General features: G+C 44.8%; 1 protein-coding gene across 1 annotated transcript in view; it reads right to left on the bottom strand.

Annotated features, from left to right (window-relative positions):
* GNA11 (G protein subunit alpha 11) overlaps positions 1-22,247 on the bottom strand; it is a 52,046-nt gene that overhangs the window by 6,231 nt on the left and 23,568 nt on the right. The window contains exons 2-5 of the mRNA XM_060232731.1: positions 15,251-15,435; positions 8,606-8,760; positions 5,226-5,354; positions 3,763-3,892 (exon numbers count right to left, since the gene is read on the bottom strand). Of these exons, the coding sequence (XP_060088714.1) occupies positions 3,763-3,892; positions 5,226-5,354; positions 8,606-8,760; positions 15,251-15,435 (599 nt within the window). The remainder of the gene's footprint in view (positions 1-3,762; positions 3,893-5,225; positions 5,355-8,605; positions 8,761-15,250; positions 15,436-22,247) is intronic.

The raw sequence follows: 22,247 nt of genomic DNA, 5'->3' as shown, positions 1-22,247 counted from the left end.
AGTAGATCTAAAGTACGGGTGTCAAACATGCAGTTCAGGGGCCGAATCAGGCCCCCGGAGGGCTCCTATCAGGCCCCCAAGCAACTGGCTGTCAACTGCTTCCTTATCCCTATATCTTGCTTTCTTCTGCTTTGAGCAAAGCCTCTATTTTCTCCATTGGCTGAGGCTCCTCCCTTGGGGAGGAAGGGGGGGAATAGATTGCTTGGCCAGGCTCTCTCAATTGCACAGCAGAGCTACTGACCAAGCCTCTCTTGGCTGAGGCTCCTCCCCAGTCCCCTGGGGAAGGAAGGAAAGAGACAGAGCTTCCTTTGCCCAGTTCCCTGGGTCCCATGGGAGAAATACAAAGAAAGCACCTTTAAGAGTGCTAATGTTTTAAGCGTGCTTTAAGTTTTTAAAAAATATATATTTGTGTTTGTGTTCTTTATAAAATTTATATCTCTGCTACCTAATCTTAAATAGATACACGCATGGCCCAACCTGATATGGCCCAGCCCAACAAGGTCTCATTTATGTCAGATCCGGTCCTCATGAGTTTGACACCCATGGTCTAGAACTTTCCTGCAGGACAGTGTCTGAGCGAGGCTAGGAAGAGGCCATGACTGATGCCACCCAAAGATAGGAGATGAAAAAGGCTAATGCTTAGCAATTTTTTATAAGATCTGGAGACCTCCACCTTGAAGACAGCAGTGGAAAGTCCTCTGCTCTCAACAAACTCTCAAGCATATCCAAATTTGCCAGGAGCTCAATTTCTATGGCTCCACTGCATAGCAATTCTCAGAAATAATGTGTCACTTTTTAAAAAATGTACAAAACATCCACTAAGAACATTTTCAAAAGTATGTGAGAGTTTAGAAATCTCTCCATAATCATTATTATTAAATTTAAGAAGAGAAGAAATAATCTCACATACCACACATAAAACCATAACGATGTTATTATACGCTGCAAAATCGACAATTGCTCTTTTATGGAAAAGTGAACGAACACCCTCTATAAACCTCTGGCACAAAAAAACTTTGTAACTTATATATTAAGAGTAGAATTTCAGCAACTATAACGTCTTTATCAAATCGATCACAAGATACAACTTTTGAACTGATATAGTATCCAATATAAGAATATCTAATCTCTCAAGATGAGGTTCCACATATTATTAATAGGTTATATCTTTATTGAAAATTGCTAATTGTAATAAAACATTTCTCTCTCTCTAATAAATATGTATTTGTTACATTATTTAATGCTTTGATTTATATGGTCACATGTGTATACCGTACTAATTTACATAGTTGTTATAAGTTGTTTTAGGAAAGGAAAGGTTCCCTGTGCAAGCACCAGTCGTTTCCGACTCTGGGGTGACGCTGCTTTCACAACGTTTTCACGGCAGACTTTTTATGGGGTAGTTTGCCATTGCCTTCCCCAGTCTTTTACACTTCCCCCCCAGCAAGCTGGGCACTCATTTTACTGACCTCGGAAGGATGGAAGGCTGAGTCAACCTTGGACCGGCTACCTGAATCCAGCTTGCACCAGAATCAAACTCAGGTCGTGAGCAGAGAGTTCAGACCACAGTACTGCAGTACTGCTGCTTTACCGCTCTGCACTCACTTTCTAGCAGGAGCACCTTTGTGTATTAGGCCACACACCCCTGATGTAGCCAATCCAAGAGCTTACAGGGCAGTTCTTACTGTAAGCCCTTGGAGGATTGGCTACATCAGGGGTATGTGGCCTAATACACAAAAGTGCTCGTGCTAGAAAGTGAGTCCTGATTAATAATAATAAGTTTATTTTTGTATCCCGCCCTCCCCCGCCAAAGGCAGGCTCAGAGCGGCTCACAGAGCATGGTGTATACCATGTTTACAGTAGAATACAATCATATAAAAACAGTTAAAATATAATTGGCTTTCATATATAAATTAAGTTAAAAGTTAAATAAAGTTGTGCCAAATGAATTAATAATTAAGGTGCTACAATTCAAAAAACATACAAAATGGCTAGATGTCATTTAGCCAGGTTCTGTCTCAAAAGCAAGCTGAAAGAGGGCGGTTTTGCAAGCCCTGCGAAACTGATTCAGGTTTCGCAGGGCTCGTACCTCTTCTGGTAGTTACTGAGAAGGCTTGCTCCCTCGTTGTTTTCAATCTAGCCTCTCTTGGTCCAGGGATTTTTAAAAGATTTTGGGAACTAGATCTCAGTGCTCTCTGAGGAACATATGGGGAGAGGCGGTCCCTAAGGTAGGCAGGTCCTCGGCCATATAGGGCTTTAAAGGTGATAACCAGCACCTTATAACGAACTCAATATACAATTGGCAGCCAGTGCAGCTCCCGCAGCCTAGGCCGTACATGTTCCCACCGAGGTAGTCCCACCAACAGCCTGGCTGCCGCGTTCTGCACTAACTGCAGTTTTCGGGTTTGGTATAAGGGCAGCCCCATGTAGAGGGCATTACAGTAGTCCGGCCTCGAGGTGACCGTTGTGTGGATCACAGTTGCTAGGTCGCTGCGTTCCAAGAAGGGGGCCAGCTGCCTTGCCCTCCTAAGGTGGAAAAAGGCGGATTTAGCAGTGGCAGCTATCTGGGCTTCCATTGACAAGGAAGACTCCAGTAGTACTCCCAAACTCTTGACCCTGCGCACTGGTGTCAGCGGCGCACCATCAAAGGTTGGTAGGGAGATCTCCCCTCCTGGCCCGCCGCGACCCACGCAAAGGACCTGTCTTCGCTGGATTCAGCTTCAGTCCACTCAGCCTGAGCCAGCCCGCCACGGCTTGCAACGCCCGGTCCAGATAGAAACTTAAAACAACTTATAACATCAGGACTCACTTTCTAGAAGGAGCACCTTTGTGTATTAGGCAACATACCCCTGATGCAGCCAATCCTCCAAGAGCTTACAGAGCTGTTCTTACAGGGCCTACTTGGAGGATTGGCTACATCAGGGATGTGTGGCCTAATATGCAAAGGAGCTTCTGCTAGAAAGTGAGCCCTGTTATTAATAAAATATTATAAAATAAAATTTTAAATTTTAAAAATGTGAAAGTTAAGAACATAATAAAAGCCCTGATGGATTAGATCAAAGGCCCATCAAGTTTTCTGTTCACACCATGGCTGACCAGCTGCCTCTCAGAAGGTCCCGAGTAGGAGGACTGCAATGGCATCACCCAGCCTGTGCTCCCCAGCAACCGACAGATACAAAGAGGCCTCCTTCTGGAGGAACTAGATCTCCATCAAAACTAGTAGCCATTGATACTTCCACTACCATAGGGGTTTTATATATATAGGATAGACCACTATCACGTAGGGTGGGCACAATAAGCTTGCTGTTTCTCATAGCTGGGGACCAAATCCTGCTGTGGAGGGGGCTGCTGCCTGGAGCAGGCACTTCCAGCAACAAAGAGATCTGCTACTCGAGAAATGGAGGTGCTCTCTTCTTTCAGACCAGTAGGGACGCTTAGCAGAGCAGAAGCAGCACAGGATCTTTGGGCATGGCTTTGCACAGAGTGAGATGTTTGCAAAAAAAAATGGGAGAGGGAGATAGCACTGCCATGAGGGAGATGGGAAGAAAAGGCAATAAGGGTGTTCTCACTGGGACATTTTAAGACCAGCAGGCACGTTCCTGCAAGCATCCATGTCCTGCAAGCATCTGCTAAGAGATCCTGTAAAGCAGCCCCAGCATTTGCGACCCAAATTACATAGGGCCTTCTGCCAAACACTGGCCACCTGGCCTTTAAAAAGTTCTCAACAACCCATCATTCCGCACAATGAACCATCTTGCTTACCTCATTATCAGACTCCACCAGAACTTGGTCATATTCACTAAGAGCAACTAAGAACATGATGGAAGTCACATTTTCAAAACAGTGGATCCATTTCCTCCGTTCTGATCTCTGACCCCCGACATCCACCATTCTGGAGGGACAAAGCTTGACTCAGTGTTTCCAGACAAATAAAACATGTAACACTCCCAGTTAAAGCCCTATTAATTAAATCCATGTATGTCTTTTTTAAAAAAGCCTAAAAGGTTAGAAGCACGGTGAGAAATGGACATGGGGAAACACAGCTGAAAGAATCTGGTCGTCACCCCCTCATTTTTTGTCATGGCCTTTGATTCGCTGATCCCTTCCTTTACTCTTCCTCATGAAAGACTATATGAAAAACTCTTCTGCGGACTTACAGGAGGGGCCAAGTCAGCATGGGAAGAAGCGCTTCCCACAGGGCAGCAGAACAGTGAGGGGAGGCTGCTGTGGAAGCACATTAGAATGGGCCTGAAGGGAAAGCCCAAAGGGGTTAAGTAGGATTGGGATGTACTCAAGTGTTCAACCCTACTCCCAAGCACATGCATACACTGGGGGAAAGCCAGTTCCCACTGATCCCAATCTGGCAAGCGCTACACTGGCCAAAAAGATGGGAGGGGAGGTAGTACTGCCACCAGGGAGAGGAAGAAGGGAAGAAAGGGCAAGAAGGGTGTCTCGCTGGAACATTTTAAGACTAGCAAGCAGGTTTCCCCTGATTCCGCCCTGTTCTCCCAGGCCCAGGGGGAAGGGCACTTTTGCAAGCCATTGAAGCAAGTGCTCCAGAGCACTGTCATACAAAGATGTGCTGCACCGACACTTTGGAACCATCCTACCACTTGATTGTGTTGACTGTATAACATTCTCCTCGAATGCACCAATGCAAGCAAGGGGGATGTGGCTGATGTGAATTTTTCCGTTGGACCGGAACTAAAATGTCAAGGGAAGGCTCCTGCCTAACTTCTTTGTCCACTTACTCTTTTCCTATGTGTAGCAACCCCCTTCCAGAACACACACACACGCACAAGCATTACCCAAACATCACCCATTACCAAGTCCAGGGAGACTTCCCTTTTGCTCTTGCTAAATGTGTGAATTACACAACAACAAGAAAAGGGCTGTAGCGCTCTTAGGTTGATCCAGATTAAATTTTAACTTACCTGCAAGCAGGAAGGCCAAAAGAGAACAGCCACTTTACTGTGCTTACTCAAATCACATAGCAGAACTGCATCTCAGTTATATCTCCATTCTTCCTACCAGAGGCTCAGGGATTTGTAAATGGTTCTCCCTTCCTCTTCGCGACAACCTTGAGAGGTGGTTTAAGCTGGGGGCATGACTGGCTCAAAATCTCCAGGATGAGTGGAGATTCGAACACAGGTCTCCCCCCAGCTGTACGCTAGCAGTCAAGCATTGCACACATCCCACCCGACACATACAGCAAAGGAAGATACCTGAAGATAATGTTCTCTAGGTCAAAGGGGTACTCTATGATCCCAGTGGTTGGAACTCTGACTCGCAATACATCCTGCTGGGTGGGGAGGTACCCTTGCAAGGCAATACGATCCACGTCTGTAAGGTAGCTGTGAGAAACATAAAAGAAAAGGACTGAAGAAAATGAGCAAAGGTTTTAATCCAATGCATTAGGCTCCAAGAGCTGAACACAGAATGTTGTGTAGATATATCCCTGCTTTCCTTAAGACAATTTTTGCTAGGTGGGCACAAATCCTGCGCAGGTACTGACAGTTCAGCAGCCTGAAACTCCTTTCTGCTTTTTTCTGCCATACAGTCACAGCTGACGTATGGTGGCCCTGCAGGATTTCCAAGGCAAGAGATGCTCGGAGATGGCTGGCCATCCAAGTTTGAACTAGGGCTGATCCTGCTTAGCTTCCAAGATTGGGCTAGCCTGAGGCACCCAGATCAGGGCTTCCCAAAGTTACTGCGCTTCAAATTTAAAAAGAACAGCTTCTACTGTTGTAGACAGACTGAATTCTGCACCTTCTGCCATACTCGCAGAAGAGTAATCAGACCTTATCAAGTGTGGATGGCAGAGAGAAGGGGACTACTGGACAGCAAGGTCCACTGAAGATTCCACACCTTGATCATACCTCAAGAAGTATGCTATGGCACTGTCTGCTGCATACAGGTGTAGGCTTTACACTTCCAGGAGATAGATCAAGATGGGTAGCCATGCTAAAGAGAGCCAGTTGGGTGCAGTGGTTAAATGCGTGGACTCTTATCTGGGAGAACCGGGTTTGATTCCCCACTCCTCCACTTGCACCTGCTGGAATGGTCTTGGGTTAGCCGTAGCTCTGGCAGAGGTTGTCCTTGAAAGGGCAGCTGCTGGGAGAGCCCTCTCAGCCCCACCCACTTCACAGGGTGTCTGTTGTGGAGGGAGAAGATAAAGGAGATTGTGAGCCACTCTGAGTCTCAGATGCAGAGAGAAGGGCGGGGTATAAATCTGCAGTTCTTCTTCTTCTACAGCACCAGAAAAGAGGAAGAGTCCAGCAGCACTTTCAAGACTAACAACATTTGTGGCAGGCAGATACAAAGTGAGTGATGACTCATGACAGCTCCTACCCAGTCACAAATGTTGTTAAGTCTTGAAGGTCTGCTGGACTTGTCTTTTCTCCTGCTCCAGGCAGACTAACACATCTTGATCTATCTGAGGAAGTGACTAGTTACTCACAAAAGCTCATTCCCTGCCACAAATTTTGTAAAGGATTCGTGCTCTTTTCTACCTCCAGGAGTTTTGCTCACCCCACCCCAATCATTTGTCTACTATTCAGAGCTTCCTACTTAAACAGTTTCCCATTGCCCAGGAAGACAAAGCTCCAGGGCAACAAGAAGCTCAAGGAGACACCCCTGAAAGGCCTGGCTGGCAGTTTTATTATTTTAAATAAATCCTCCAGCAGCCTTGGTTCTCCCAATGACTCATTCCTGCATGGGCTGAGGCAGAAGGCTGTTGCCTTCCCCACTATTAAACTGATGCAAAGACTGGTAGATATTTTCTCTCAGGAGCTCCAGCCACTCACTCCATCAGCCACAAACTTGGCCAAGGTGGGTGGCTCCTCCCATCAGTTCTGCCCTCAGCTGCCCTTTGCCAGGCCTGTTGTGCCCTGAAGGCAGTCAGGGGATGGCTCTTAACCCCCACCCTGCACCAAAGCACACACACATAGGAAATAGTGTAAGGCACTGAGTGGCCAGGGACTGACATATCTGTAGGACTGTCTCCTCTGTTATATCCCCAGGATGGTCCCCAGCCCCAAAAACTTTCAGCTGTCCTTGACCCGGGCCAGGGCCTTTTCAGTCCTAGCCCCAACCTGGTGGAGCTCTCTACCAAATACCATATTTTCTAATTCCACATGGCCTGTAAACAATGCTCCCTCTAAGCTGTGGAGTCTTGTGAGCGAAAATTCTACTTTGTGATCTACTGGCATTAAAGCCGTGAGCTACTGCATAAATTAGTTTGCTCTGGGGCCATTTTTCCTGAACTAAGACAAAAATATGTGACCCGGAGGCTAAAAAACTCTGACCTAGCTCAAACTCAGCTTAGAGGGAACACTGTAAGGCAGAGATGTTCTGCCAGGCTTTTGGTTCAGGGCAGCGATAGTCACCATCTAGGCTGGCACCCTCTTCTGCTCTCCACATGTGTTACCCTCTTCTCCCCCACCAGCAAAGTGGCTGGCAGCCAGTATAATAATAGAATGTTGATTTTAGACTGTAAATAATTGTTATTTTAAATGTTTCATTATCTCTGCTGTACATCATCCAGAGACCTGCTGTGTCAATGATGGGCAATTCACAAATCTAATCTAATTATATAAATAAATAAATAAAAATAATGGGGCCCATGAAATATTCTAGCAGTTTCTGATCTAGGAATCTGGAATGAAAACCCTTCAGTTCTCAGTGGAAAAAACAGAAGATAGTGCATTTTAAAAAACCCAGTCCTTTAACTTCCTGGTTATTCCCACTATTTAAAACGTCATCTTGAAGCTCATCCACTCTGAAGGCTCAGGAAGATTTAGAAGCAATTTACAAGCTGTTACCGTCTGCTCCAACAAGGCCGATAATGGTTATTTAAAAAATAAAAAAGAAAAAGACCACCATTCTTTGAATATGCAAAAAGCTTCAGAGAGTCCCACACAAACCAAAGAGCAGCAGTAAGAAAACTGCTTATCTCCTTTGGAGTCCCTGGACACTCTGTCAAAATCCGTAGTCAAAGCTGATATTAAAGCCACATCCCCCCCCCCCCTCCCTCAAATTCCAGCAAGCAGCTGCCACTATAAGAGTGCCAAGAGCATTCTAGATGCTCTGGAGCAGGGGTTCCCAACCCCCGGTCCGTGGCCTGTTAGCAACCGGGCCGTGAGTTGTATAATTATTTCATTATATATTACAATGTAGTAATAACAATAAGAAGAAGACATTACATTTATATCCTACTCTGAATTTCAGAGTCTCAGAGCAGCTCACAATCTCCTTTACCTTCCTCCCCCACAACAGTCACCCTGTGAGGTAGGTGGGGCTGAAAGAGCTCTCCCAGAAGCTGCCCTTTCAAGGACAACTCTGCGAGAGCTATGGCTGACCCAAGGCCATTCCAGCAGCTGCAAGTGGCGGAGGAGTAAGGAATCAAACCCGGTACTCCTAGATAAGAGTCTGCACACTTAACCACCACACCAAACTAATAGAAATAAAGTGCACAATTGTATCATCCCAAAACCATCGCCCTCCCCCCCGCCACCCCGGTCCAGGGAAAAATTGTCTTCCACAAAACCGGTCCCTGATGCCAAAAAGGTTGGGGACTGCTGCTCTGGAGGCCACATCTGCTTACTATTTTGCTGAGTCAGAGAGCTGGTATTCCCGCCGCCGGTCGTAACACTCCTGGATTCCCGGGTCATTCCACAATGTCTTAATTGCACTTACGTAGGGCTGCTCAAAGGTCGAAACCTTTTCTACATCCACTTCTCGGATCAGCAGTGCATTAGCCTTTCAGTGGAAAGAGAAGGGATGGTGGGGAGAGACAGCAAGACGAGGTTAAGCTTTCAAATCCTGGTTACTCTTTTCTCCTGATGACTAAGACTCAGCCTCTCTCCCCGCTACATTTGCTTTTGGTCTGCTACTTCTGGTGACAGCTAGAAATCCAGATCTTCAACAGACTCTTTAGGGTTGTCAATTTTTTTTTTTTTAAACCAAGCAAACATGCCTGCCTGTAAACAGACTTTTTAAAAAAGTAAATGAACACAAGCAAGCCAAGGCATCAAATCTAAGCTGCTCAGTCAACCCCCACCTGGCACGTCTTTGCACCAAAGAGGACTTTTAGGCCAGCAAGGTGTAGTGGTTGAGAGCAGCAGATTCTAATCTGGAGAGCTGGGCTCCTCCACATGATGCCTGCTGAGTGACCTTAGGTCAGTCACACTTCTCTCAGAACACTCTCAGCCCCAACTACCTCATGAGACACCTGTGGGGAGAGGAAGGGAAGGGGAATGTAAGCGGCTTTGAGACTCCTTCCTAATGGTTCCTTGCCCTGTTGAAGAGGAGGGACAAGTGGAGTGCCTCAGGGATCTGCCTTGGGACCTTTGTTTTTATAAATCATTCAGATGAAGAAATGGGAGGGGATGCTTATTAAATTTGCAGATAATATTAGATTGTGACAGGCAGCGAATATGGTAGAAGACAGGGCCAAAATACAGGCATTTTAAAAAAAAACCAACCCCTTTAACTTCCTGGCTATTCACACTACTTGAAACTTCACCTTGAAGCTTGTCCACCCTGAAGGCTCAGGAAGACAGATTGGAAAATGGCTAAAATGAATTTTAACAGGGATAAATGTAAAGTTCTGCGTTTAGGTAGGAAAAATCCAATGCATCGTTACAGAATGGGAGAGACTTGTCTTGGCAGTAGTATGTGCAAAAAGGATCTAGGGGTCTTAGCAGATCATACACTGAATATGAGTCAGCAGCGTGATAGGGTAGCTAAAAAGGCAAGTGTGATTTTGGGCTTGTATAGTGTCCAGATCACACAGAACGATGGTATCGCTTTACTCTGCTCTGGCAAGACCTCACCTAGAGTACTGTGTTTAGTTTTGGGCACCATAATTTAAGAATATACACACAAGTTGGAACATGTCCAGAGGAGGGCAATGAAGACGGTGAGGGGTCTGGAGACCAAGTCCTATGAGAAAAGGCTGGAGGAGCTGGGTATGTTTAGCCTGGAGAGGAGATAAATGAGAGGTGATATGATCACAATTGTCAAGTATTTGAAGGACTGTCATACAGAGGATGGCACAGAGTTGTTTTCTGTTGCCCCAGAAGATCAGATCAGAACCAATGGATTGAAATTAAATCAAAAGAGTTTCTGGCTAAACATTAGAAAAAACTTCCTGATAGAGCGGTTCCTCAGTGGAACAGGCTTCCTTGGGAGGTGGTGGACTCTCCTTCTATGGAGGTTTTCAAACAAAGGCTAGATCAGAGGTGTCAAAACTCATTTGTTATGAGGGCTGAATCTGATATAAATGTTACTTTGTCGGACTGGACCATGTGTGCCATAAAATAACATGAAGTACCAGAGGTATAAACTTTAAAAAGATTATTTCAGATGCCGAATGGCAAAAGGCTCAATTGGATTAGGTGTGATATGCAGAGGAGTAGCAGGCATTGAGATATAAGCACTGGTAGTGAGAAACCTAGGTCTCTGTAAGGTCCAGGAGGATGCAAAGAATAATTGGACTGAAGTCTGAAGAAGTGTGCAGTGACTCACGAAAGCTCATGCCCTCCCACAAATTTTGTTAGTCCTCAAAACTCAGTGTGTGGGGGGGACATTTTAAACCTTCCAGGCCATTCAGTTGCTGACCTAAGAGTAGCAGTTCCTATACTAAGGAATTTCAGAGGAAGACTAGAGAGAGCGCTGAATTGCAACTGATAATGAAGCTCAATGCATCCTTCTGGGTTGGATTGAGACCGAGATTTCTTCTCTGATTACCAGTGACTGCTATTGTTATTTGGCATCTGAAATCACTTCACTTTCCAAGATATAAAGACAGATGGACACATTCCAACTGCATCTGAAGAAGTGAGCAGTGACTCATGAAAGCTCATGCCCTGCCACTTATTTTGTTCCGTCATTAAGGCACTACTGGACTCTTGCTCCCTTCAACTAATAAAGATTGCAAGCTGTGCTGTTAGGTTTCTTTTAGTATTTATCACCTGTTAGAACTGGAAAGGGGGATCTCTCCAAGTGAAACAATATGTTGCTTTCAGACTGGAGACAATCCACTCACTACTAGTGATGATAATACATAGTTTAAAAAGTGTTTGTGTGTGTGGGGGGGTGTTAATGTGAAGAGAGGCAACCAGTGACGTATGAGAGGGAGACCATGTGCTGAACTGGGATATATGGAACCATAAATGTATGTTTAAAGGCTGAGTCATCTACTTCCAGTCATTAAACCATGGAATCCAATCCAAGTGCTGCAATTCCTAATTAGGGTCTTTTTGAAAGAAATCAAAATCCCAGGTGGCACACAGAAATCTAACCTGTTGGAAGTTCAAATCTGCTAAAAACAAAAGGTCAAATAAATTCCTGGCTTGTCTTGCTGACAACTTCATTTTCCAGAAAGTGGAGAAGGAAACAAGGGGATCTGCTATCCTGGACTTGATTCTCACCAACAAGGAAGAACTAGTTGATGAGGTAGAAACACCCTGGGCAGTAGATGACCATGTGATTTTGAAATTTACAGTCTTAGGGAAGGGAAAAGCTGTACATAGTCCGACAAATAGGTTGGACTTCAGAAAAGCAAATTTTGACAAACTTATGCTAAGTAAAATCCCATGGTCAAAAATATTTAAGGAGAAGGGAGTTAAAGAGGGGTGGGAGTTTCTTAAAAGCAAAATATTGTAGGCACAATCACAAATGATTCCCAGAAGGAAAAATGGGAGGCGCCTAAAGAAGCTAAGGTGGCTCCATAAACAGCTCTCTAAAGACTTGAGAAATAAAAAAGGCTCATTTAGGAAAGGGAAGGAGGGCCTCATAACCAAGGATGAATATAAACAAATAACCAGTGCTTGTAGAGAAAGAGTTAGGAAAGCTAAAGCTCAGTATGAGCTGAGGCTAGCAAGAGATACTATGGACAACAAAAAAGGGTTCTTTTTAATGTTCAAAGTAAGAAAAAGAGCAAGGACATGGCAGGCCCGGACAGGAAAGTTAAACTGTAAAAGGTGATGAAAAGAGAGCAGAACTGCTCAATTCCTACTTTTCCTCAGTCTTCTCTTCTGAAGTAAATGGTGCTCCACATGGCAAAAACAAAACACATAATGAGAGAAGGGAGTTGCAACCTAGGATTGGCATAGGGGTAGTACATAAACACCTAGTTTCTTTAAATGAAACTAAGTCATCAGGCCCAGACAAACTGCATCCAAGCGTACTAAAAGAACTTGTGGATGTAATTCCTGAGCCTTTGGCCATTATTTTTGAGAATTCTTGGAGAAAAGGTGAGCTGCCAGAAGACTGGAGGCAGGCAAATGTTCCCATCTTCAAGAAAGGGGAAAAGGAGGATCTGGGTAACAACCAACCTGTCAGCCTGACGTCTATACCTGGAAAAATTTTAGAACAAATCACCAGTCAGTCAGTTCTGGAACACTTAGAAAGGATGACTGTGATTACTAAGAGCCAGCATTGGTTTCTCAAGAACAAGTAATTTCAGACTAACCTTTATCTCTCTTAAAAAAAAAAAAGTTAATATCTTGCTGAATAAAACTTTGTTGGTCTTAAACGTGCTACTGGACACCTACTTTGTCCTATTGCTTCAGACCAGGTGGAAATGCTGCCCACATGGATCTAGCTGTAGATATATAGTTTATCTTAGTTGCAATAAGGCTTTTGATAAGGTTCCACATTGACAAGTGAGTAAAATATGGTTTAGGTCCTATTACTGTTAGGAGTATCTATAACTGGTTGACAGATTGTACCCAAAGTGTGCTTGTTAATGGTTCGTCATCCTCCTGGAGAGGAGTGACAAGTGGAGTGCCTCAAGGATCTGTCCAGGGGCCTGTTTTGTTCAACATATTTATCAATGATTTAGATGAAAGAATAGATGGAATGCTTATTAAAATTGCAGATGATACTAAATTAGGAGGGGTTGCAAAAACAGTAGAAGACAGAAATAGTATACAGGATGATCCTGACAGGCTGGGAAACTGAGCTGAAACCAATAAAATGAATTTTAACAGGGATAAATGTAAAGTTCTGCATTTAGGTAAGAAAAATCCAATGCATCATTATAGGATGGGGGAGACTTGTCTTGGGAATAGTATGTGTGAAAAGGATCTAGGGTAACTCTGAAGATAATGTAAATCACATTATCTGTATAAATCATTTACCCTAGGTTGTCTATTGTGTTGAAAAAATGGTTGTAAAAATGATAAACTGTCAATAAAAATAATCTAGGGGACCATACACTGAAAAGGAGTCAACAATGTGATGCGTGGCTAAAAAGGCAAATGTAATTTTGAGCTGTATTAACAGAAGTAAAACCTCACCTGGAATATTGTGCTCAGTTTTGGGCAACACATTTTAAGGAGGATATAGACAAGCTGGAATGGGTGACGAAGATGGTGACGGGTCTGGAGAGCAAGTCCTATCACGAAAGGTTGAGGGAGCTGCGTATGTCTAGCCTGGAGAGGAGATGGCTGAGAGGTGATATGATCACCATCTTCAAGTACTTGAAAGGCTGTCATATAGAGGATGGTGCAGAATTGTTTTCTGTTGCCCCAGAAGGTAGGACCAGAACCAGTGGGTTGAAATTAAATCAAAAGAGTTTCCAGCTAAACATCAGAAAGAACTTCCTGCCAGTTAAAGCGGTTCCTCAGTGGAAGAGGTTTCCTTGGGAGATGGGTGGACTCTCCTTCCTTGGAGTTTTTAAACAGAGGCTAGATGGCCATCTGACAGCAATGCTGATCCTGTGAACTTAAGGGGAGGTATCTGTGAAGTTCCTGCATTGTGTGTGTGTGTGTGTGTGTGTGTGTGTATGGTGGTGGGGGTTGGACTAGATCACCCTGGGGATCTCTTCCAACTCTATGATTCTAATATTTTTTAAAAACTTTTCAGAATAAACTAAAATGATTTCCCTTTAATTCCCCTTGTCCCAGATGCATCTCTTTCCTGCCCCCCTTCCTTTTTTAACTTGCTTGTGTGTGTGATCAGGTCTCAAAGCAAGCAGAAGAGCAGGGCTTGCCAGAACAAGCCTCCCCCCGCAATTCTAAAGAACTGTGCACACACAGAAAATACCTGGAATAAAACTTGTTGGTCTTAAGGTGCCATGAGACTCCCTTTTCTTGCATGCTCCCTGTCTTTCCTTTCAGCTCCCTCCTTCCAAATGTGACAGGCTTGGCAATGCAGCAGCAGCTCCACTGGAGAAAGGAGAGGGTGGGGGAAGCTTTTCTCGGGTGCGCATGTGTACACTCTTTTTCCTTCCACCTCATTTCCTTTCGAAAGGAGGGAAGAGGCTTGGAAGAGAACAGCCCCAGTGGAGGAAGCTTTTCTTTGCTGCATGTGTGCGCACTCAGTTTTGCTTCCCCCTCACTTCCTCTCTAAAGAATGAAGAGAGGCACGGCGATGGTAGCGGCTGGGAGAAGGAAGCAAGAGACAGCAAGTTGCTCGGGATGGATACTAGCCCTGCAGGGGCCAGATGCGGCCCACAGGCCACACCTTTGACACCCCTGTGCTAAATGGGCGTCTGACAGCAAGGCTGATTCTGTGAATTTAGGCAGATCACAAGAGGGAGGGCAGGAAGCATATAAATGCTTAGTTCTTGTGGTCCTTTCTTACGCACCCAAAGAAATGCTGATCACCACTTTGGGATCAGGAAGCAATTTTCTCCAGACCAGTTTGGCCAGGGGGGTTGGTTTGGGTTTTTGGGGCATGGAGCAGAGGTAACTGGAGGTATGGGGGAAGGCATTTGTGAATTTTCTGCATTGTGCAAGGGGTTGGAATAGATGACCCTGAGGTCACTTCCAACTCTATGATTCTACAATTCCTTAAGATAGAGAAAAGCAGGATAAAAAAAGCAACTCTTCTTCTTATTGGCATGTACAATTGTTGGCAAAGCCCCAGTATTGTCCTGGTTCTGAAAAGCAGGGTGCTGGCTCCCGGACGGTGTTCTCTTTGTGATGAGGGTCTCCCAAAATATGCAAAGCCACCCGGTTTTGATTCTGTCAATGGTGGAATACTTATTTGCAACCTTTCTATCCTGCTTCTTTGCTCAATCAAGGCCACCAAAGTGGCAACAATTAAAATAGTGTAATGAAACATACCAAAAGCCAGCCCTAAAACACATCTATGAAACAGAGAACAACAAATTAAAAGGCATGGCAGGAAGGAGAGATCATTAAGGGAATGCCAGACAAAACACAAGGTGGAAGTCTTCATCTGGTGGTAGAAGACAGTGGAACAGATGAACAGAGAGTTCTATAACCAAGCTCACCTTGTTCTGTTCATATTTATACAGGATCTTCAAGGTCTCCATGGCCCTGATCATTGACTGCATGGCAGTGAAGATGTTCTGGTACACCAGCTTGGTGAAACCCTTTTTGTCCTCCTCTGAGTAGCCTGAGCCATGGATTATCCGCATCTGTTTAATAAATGTGCTCTTCCCACTCTCCCCTGTACCTGAAGAGAGAAAGAGAGAAGGGGGTGGCAAGGAATTCCAGAACACAACATGGACAGCCCAGGAGTTGCTGCAGTGGATAAGGAGGCCCTCACTCTTCTAAGCCGCAAACAGCTTACCTGCAACTGACTTAAACCATAAGGAAAAGCGAGGTATAAATATTTTAATAAAATTAATGTATAAATACTTGTAATGGTACAAGCACTTTGCTTCCTTTCTGCTGGGGATGCTGCATTAGCAAGGATTCAACTGGTTTTCTCTGCAGTGGCTGCAGAGCTGCTATCTCATATTGCCTTCCCTTCAGGAAGACAGTTACATTTTACTCATAAACAGAGCTGCCAGTAGGGGAGGTTGATTTGCTGTTAGTTAGTGGTGGAAGTAGTAAGAGCCCCGTGGCGCATAACGGTAAGCTGCAGTATTGCAGTCCAAGCTCTGCTCACGACCTGAGTTCGATCCTGGTAGAAGCTGGCTTCAGGTAGCCGGCTCAAGGTTGACTCAGCCTTCCATCCTTCCGAGGTCGGTAAAATGAGTACCCAGCTTGCTGGGGGGGTAAAGTGTAGATGACTGGGGAAGGCAATGGCAAACCACTCCATAAAAAAGTCTGCTGTGAAAACATCGCGATGCGATGTCACCACAGAGCTGGAAACAACTGGTGCTTGCACAGGGGACTACCTTTACCTTTTTTAGTGGGGGAAGAAACATCTTCTGCACAAGCTTTGAGTCACACTACAACAGTGGTCCAGGAACAAGCATGGCAAGTATTCTCCTTTGCCTCAAATTTGATTCCTAGCTCCACACAAAGTCCTTACAAAAAGCGCACACCATCTATCAGGGCTGATGATAGATGAGAGAATTCTTAGCTAATCAACTGACAAGGCATGAGATACATGGATCAAGTTTTCTGCTCACAAATCACTACAAATGCAATAGAGATGCATAATGGCAAACCAGAATAATGTTTATATGTGTGCTACATGACTGAACAGGAATATTGGGGTTTTTTATCTCATTACATATACTAAACCCACTTTCACCAGGTATATTCACAGTAATCCAATGTATTTCTCTTTCAGAATAGTGTATCATCTAATGTTCTGACATCCTCAAATAGGGATACCGGCTGTTTATCTCATTACATATACTGACCCATCTTCCACTATATTTTAATGTATTTTTTTCTAATGGCAAACTAGTATTACATTTATATGTGTGTTACATGTTTAAATCAAACCTCTCAGTAACCCTCATTTTAACCCAGAGACTGAACAACAAAAACATCATGAGACTCTCATTTATTGCACTTCACTTCAGGATAACTAATGGGCATATGGACATCCATCTGCTTTATATTACCTGTTGTTGTTTCAGCCCAGTTAACACTAACTAACAAACACCAGACCACAACTTATGATTCTTTTCATCTGCTAAAAAACATTTCCATGACTCTGCATACTAACTCACAGCCCACTTTATATTTAGGACTGCTTGCCATTCCATACTGTTGTCTGATGAAGTGTGCTTAGAGCTCATGAAAGCTTACATTCTGAATAAAACTTTGTTAAGTCTTAAAGGTGCTACTTGACTCGTGCTTTGTTCTACTGGAAGAACCAGGTTTGATTTCCCACTCCTCCACATGCATCTTAGGTTAGTCACAGTTCTAATCTCAGAGCTGTTCTCTCAAGAGCAGTTCTCTCAGAGCTCTCTCAGCCTCACCCCCGTCACAGGGAGTCTGTTGTGGGGAGAACAGGAGAAAGACGACTGTAAGCTGCTCCGAGACTTCAAGTGAAGGGTGGGATATAAATCCAATCTCTTTTCTTCTTGTCACTCTTGTCACTTTGGTTTATGATCTGCCATCTCCTCCTCTTGACTTTCCTAGCTGGCTCTCTCTTCTCCCGCCTCAGTTCTCCCACCCCTTAGCCAGAATTTGGCAACCAAAACTATTCTTCCCTAACTTAGAGGGGGGAGGGGAGAGTTCTCTCTCTTTTACTGCTTTTTTTTTGCTTTTGCAATTTTGCAGTTTTTATTAGGCTTGGGATTTAGAATTACATTTTAAATTAATTTTGTATTTGAAATGTTGTGAGCCGCCTCTTTCTGGAGAAAGCAGGACAGGATTTAAACCAATTAAAATTCTACCACCACCCAGAAATCTCATGCCCTTTAAAATGATTCCACCCGTTCTCCCTCACTGCCCCTTCTCCTTAGAGCAGCAGTTTTCAAATGAAAGCACATGAAGGCTCCCATTCTGATGAAAAACGTCCTGCAGACTCCCAAGCCCTCCTTTGCCAAGGCACAAATTACATGCCAGACACCCACAGGAGGACAGACCTGCCCAACAGAGACTTCCATCCTTGTTTCCTCACTTTTGAGATTTTAGATACTCTGTGATTAACAAACACGAGCCAGCAGACATTTTTGCTAGTTCATGGTTTATTCTATTACTAGCAGTAAAGCCTGTTGTAGGAAGAAATACAATGGGCCTTAGAAAAAATATTCGGGAGGGGGGTGATGAATGTGTAGGTGGCAGGAAGGAAGAAAGACAAACAGAATGAGAGAGATAGAAAAAAGAACGGTAGAGAAAAGATGGGGAGAAAAGAGTGAAAGTTTGCTCCATTCAGTTTGTTCCAAATCTATTGACCACTGAATCCACCTGCTACAGACTCGCATCATTCAAAATGCTTCTACACTTAAAACTATGCTCCTCACCTTTTGCAGAGTTTTACTTCTATATTTGAAAAGAAGGAAGCCCCAGGCAAGAATTCCTGCCCCCCCCCACCCCGTGGCAGGGCCTCGGGCATCCCAGGACAGCAGCTGTCCTGTGCCCCCCAACTGCACCTGCCCTGCCACCGCACCCCCGTCCATGGGGAGAGTAGGCACAGCGGTGTGGAAAAAGGGGTGGGCAGGCTCTGGCCAAGCCAAGCCTGCGCAGTGCACTCTTGGAGGTGCAGAGCATCTCTGAAAGCGCACTGCAGAAGCGTTCTCCTCTGAGTCATGCTCAGAGAAGCCGTTCTGATGCCCCACCTGGCTGCGTTCACCTTGAATGCAAGAGCAGTCAAGCAGGGCGCGTTTTCCTCTGAGGTGGGCCTCCCTTGCAAGGGAAGCCCAGCTGGGAGAAGCTGCACCGACACCCTGCTCTGCTGCCTTCACCTTGAAGATGACAGCAGCTGGGCAGGGTGCATTCTCCTGTGAGCTGGGCTTTCCTTGGAGAGCACATGTCAACGTACTTCTGAGCAGCACACGTAGTGACTTCCTGAATCAGTGCTCTTGCAAGTGAACAATAGATGGGGCTTTGGGGAGGAGTTTTAAAACGTGGAGGGAAAGTTCTACAATTACAAACTTCGATCCGCATGTTCAGGAAAACTATTCAAAAGTACTCAAGAACGGCAGGGCAACTCCAGGATGAAAGTGTTTTTGTTGCCTATTCAAAAAAAATAAATGTTGAAGACTTAAGAGATTGCAAAGCAAGACAGAAGTGACAGCGATATGCAATGTAAACAATTACTTTTAAATAGGCACAGACAGGATTTTCTGCCAAGTGTACAAACAGCCAAAGAGAAATGGAAGGAGGGAAGGTAAGACAAAGGCTGCAATCACACACGTTAAATTATGCCGTTTCAATCCAGTTTCAAAGCACTTTCCATCTGGATTTTGCCAGTTCACACAGTAAAATCCAGTTAAAAAGTTCACTGGAAGTGGACTGAAAGTAGGGTTGCCAATCCCCAGGTGGGGCAGGGGATCCCCCAGTTTGGAGGCCCTTCCTCCACTTCAGGATCATCAGAAAGTGGCGGGGGGGAGGGGAAATGTCTGCTGGGTACTCCATTATTCCCTATGAAGACCAATTCCTACAGAGTATAATGGAGAATTGATCTGTGGGTATCTGGGGCTGTATGGGAGTTATTTATTGAGGTAGAGGCACCAAATTTGCAGCATAGCATCTGGTGCCTCACCTCAAAAAAGTGTCCAAGTTTCAAAAAGATTTGACCAGGGGGTTCAATTCTCTGAGCCCCCCAAAAGGTGCACCTATCTTTCATTATTTCCAATGGAAGGGAGGCATTTAAAACGTGTGTTGTTAGCCGCCCTGAGCCGCCTAGGCGGGGAGGGCGGGATATAAATGTAAATATAAATAAAAAATAAATAAATTTAAATGTGATGGCCAGAACTCCCTTTGCAGTTCAATTATGCTTGTTGTCACACCTTTGATCCTGGCTCCACCCTGATGCCTCCTGGTTCTACCTCCAAAGTCTCCTGACCCCATTCCCAAAGTCCCCAGATATTTCTTGAATTGGACCTGGTAACCCTAATTGAAAGTGCATTATTTAGTGTGAATGATTTCACACTCAGCTTATCCCACAGTCACATTCCTCTTCTCTGCGCAGCATCCGTAAGATTTCCCACCATCTGCGCCGGAGTTACAGGAAGTGTCGCAGCTTTCGCGCAGCAAACAGAAACCACTAAAACCAGTTTCTGTTCACTGCGCAAAAGCTGCAACACTTCCTGTAACTCTGGCACAGATAGTGGGAAATCCGATGGACGCTGCGCAGAGAAGAGGAACGTGACCGCGGGGTAAGCTGAGTACGAAATCAGTCTGTGTGTGATCACAGCCAGAATGAAATAAAAAGACAGAAATACAAAGATACAGAGAAAGAATGAAAGAACAAAAGTGAGATAGAAATATGGGGGGGAGGAGTGAGAGCAGGGGTCATTTTGTAGAAGAAGAGATGCCAGAGCTCATTAGCACAACTGATTTGCATAACTCTTTCCATATGTCACACACCCCTGACACATCTGGAACTTGTACTAAATTATATCAGCCCAGCATCTACTTAAACATGCTTCTTGAATTATAATTGTCATCTTACTCGGACCGTAAGGCTTTTATTATATCTATGATGATGATTGGACCCCAGGTGGAATATGCATGTCACCCTCATAAAGCACTCCACTAATTACTGATCAGTTACCTAGTTCAGTTCAAGGTTCTGGTTATCACTGGCAAAGTCCTTAATGGCCTTGGTTTCACGTACCTTCAAGAACACCTCTCTTGCTATGCTCGTCTGAACAAAGCCTTCTGAAGGTACCGCCCTGCAAACAGGCAACATCAGCAGCTGGCCACTCATGCTCATTCCCTGTGGTGACCCCCCCCCCAACTCATGGAACGGTCCACCTGAGGTCAGCATGGCCCCCACACTTGTCATTTTGCAGACAGTGTAGAACAGAACTGTTTAGGAGAGCATGTTTCTAAGGTGATCAGAACAGCAGATCAGAACAGCTCAGAAGATCACTTTTATAAGGGGCAGGATCATAAGAACATAAGAACATAAGAGAAGCCATGTTGGATCAGTCCAACACTCTGTGTCACACAGTGGCAAAAAATTTTATATACACACATACACTGTGGCTAATAGCCACTGATGGACCTGTGCTCCATATTTTTATCTAAACCCCTCTTGAAGGTGGCTATACTTGTGGCCGCCACCACCTCCTGTGGCAGCGAATTCCACATGTTAATCACCCTTTGGGTGAAGAAGTACTTCCTTTTATCTGTTTTAACCTTTCTGCTCAGTAATTTCATCGAATGCCCACGAGTTCTTGTATTGTGAGAAAGGGAGAAAAGTACTTCTTTCTCTACTTTCTCCATCCCATGCATTATCTTGTAAACCTCTATCATGTCACCCCGCAGTCGACGTTTCTCCAAGCTAAAGAGTCCCAAGCGTTTCAACCTTTCTTCATAGGGAAAGTGCTCCAGCCCTTTAATCATTCTAGTTGCCCTTCTCTGGACTTTCTCCAATGCTATAATATCCTTTTTGAGGTGCGGCGACCAGAACTGCACACAGTACTCCAAATGAGACCGCACCATCGATTTATACAGGGGCATTATGATACTGGCTGATTTGTTTTCAATCCCCTTCCTAATAATTCCCAGCATGGCGTTGGCCTTTTTTATTGCAGATGCACACTGTCTTGACATTTTCAGTGAGTTATCTACCACGACCTCAAGATCTCTCTCTTGGTCAGTCTCTGCCAGTTCACACCCCATCAACTTGTATTTGTAGCTGGGATTCTTGGCCCCAATGTGCATTACTTTGCACTTGGCCACATTGAACCGCATCTGCCACGTTGACGCCCACTCACCCAGCCTCAACAGATCCCTTTGGAGTTCCTCACAATCCTCTCTGGTTCTCACCACCCTGAATAATTTAGTGTCATCCGCAAACTTGGCCACTTCACTGCTCACTCCCAACTCTAAATCATTTATGAACAAGTTAAAGAGCATGGGACCCAGTACCGAGCCCTGCGGCACCCCACTGCTTACCGTCCTCCACTGCGAAGACTGCCCATTTATACTGACTCTCTGCTTCCTATTACTAAGCCAGTTTTTGATCCACAAGAGGACCTGTCCTTTTACTCCATGACTCTCAAGTTTTCTAAGGAGCCTTTGATGAGGAACTTTATCAAAAGCTTTCTGGAAGTCAAGGTAAACAACATCTATCGGGTCTCCTTTGTCCACATGTTTGTTCACCCCCTCATGTTTGTTCACCCCCTCAAAGAAATGTAACAGGTTAGTGAGGCAAGATCTTCCCTTGCAGAACCCATGCTGAGTCTTCCTCAATAACCCGTGTTCATCAATGTGCCTACTCATTCTGTCCTTGATAATGGTTTCTACCAACTTTCCCGGTATTGAAGTCAGACTGACTGGCCTGTAATTTCCCGGATCTCCTCTGGAACCTTTTTTAAAGATGGGGGTGACATTTGCTACCTTCCAGTCCTCAGGAACGGAGGCAGATTTCAATGAAAGATTACAGATTTTTGTTAGAAG

The sequence above is a fragment of the Heteronotia binoei genome, chromosome 2, assembly GCF_032191835.1.
Source record: "Heteronotia binoei isolate CCM8104 ecotype False Entrance Well chromosome 2, APGP_CSIRO_Hbin_v1, whole genome shotgun sequence".
NCBI lineage: Eukaryota > Metazoa > Chordata > Lepidosauria > Squamata > Gekkonidae > Heteronotia > Heteronotia binoei.
The sequence above is the reverse complement of the archived record's forward strand: the minus strand, read 5'-3'. Positions and strand labels throughout refer to the sequence as shown.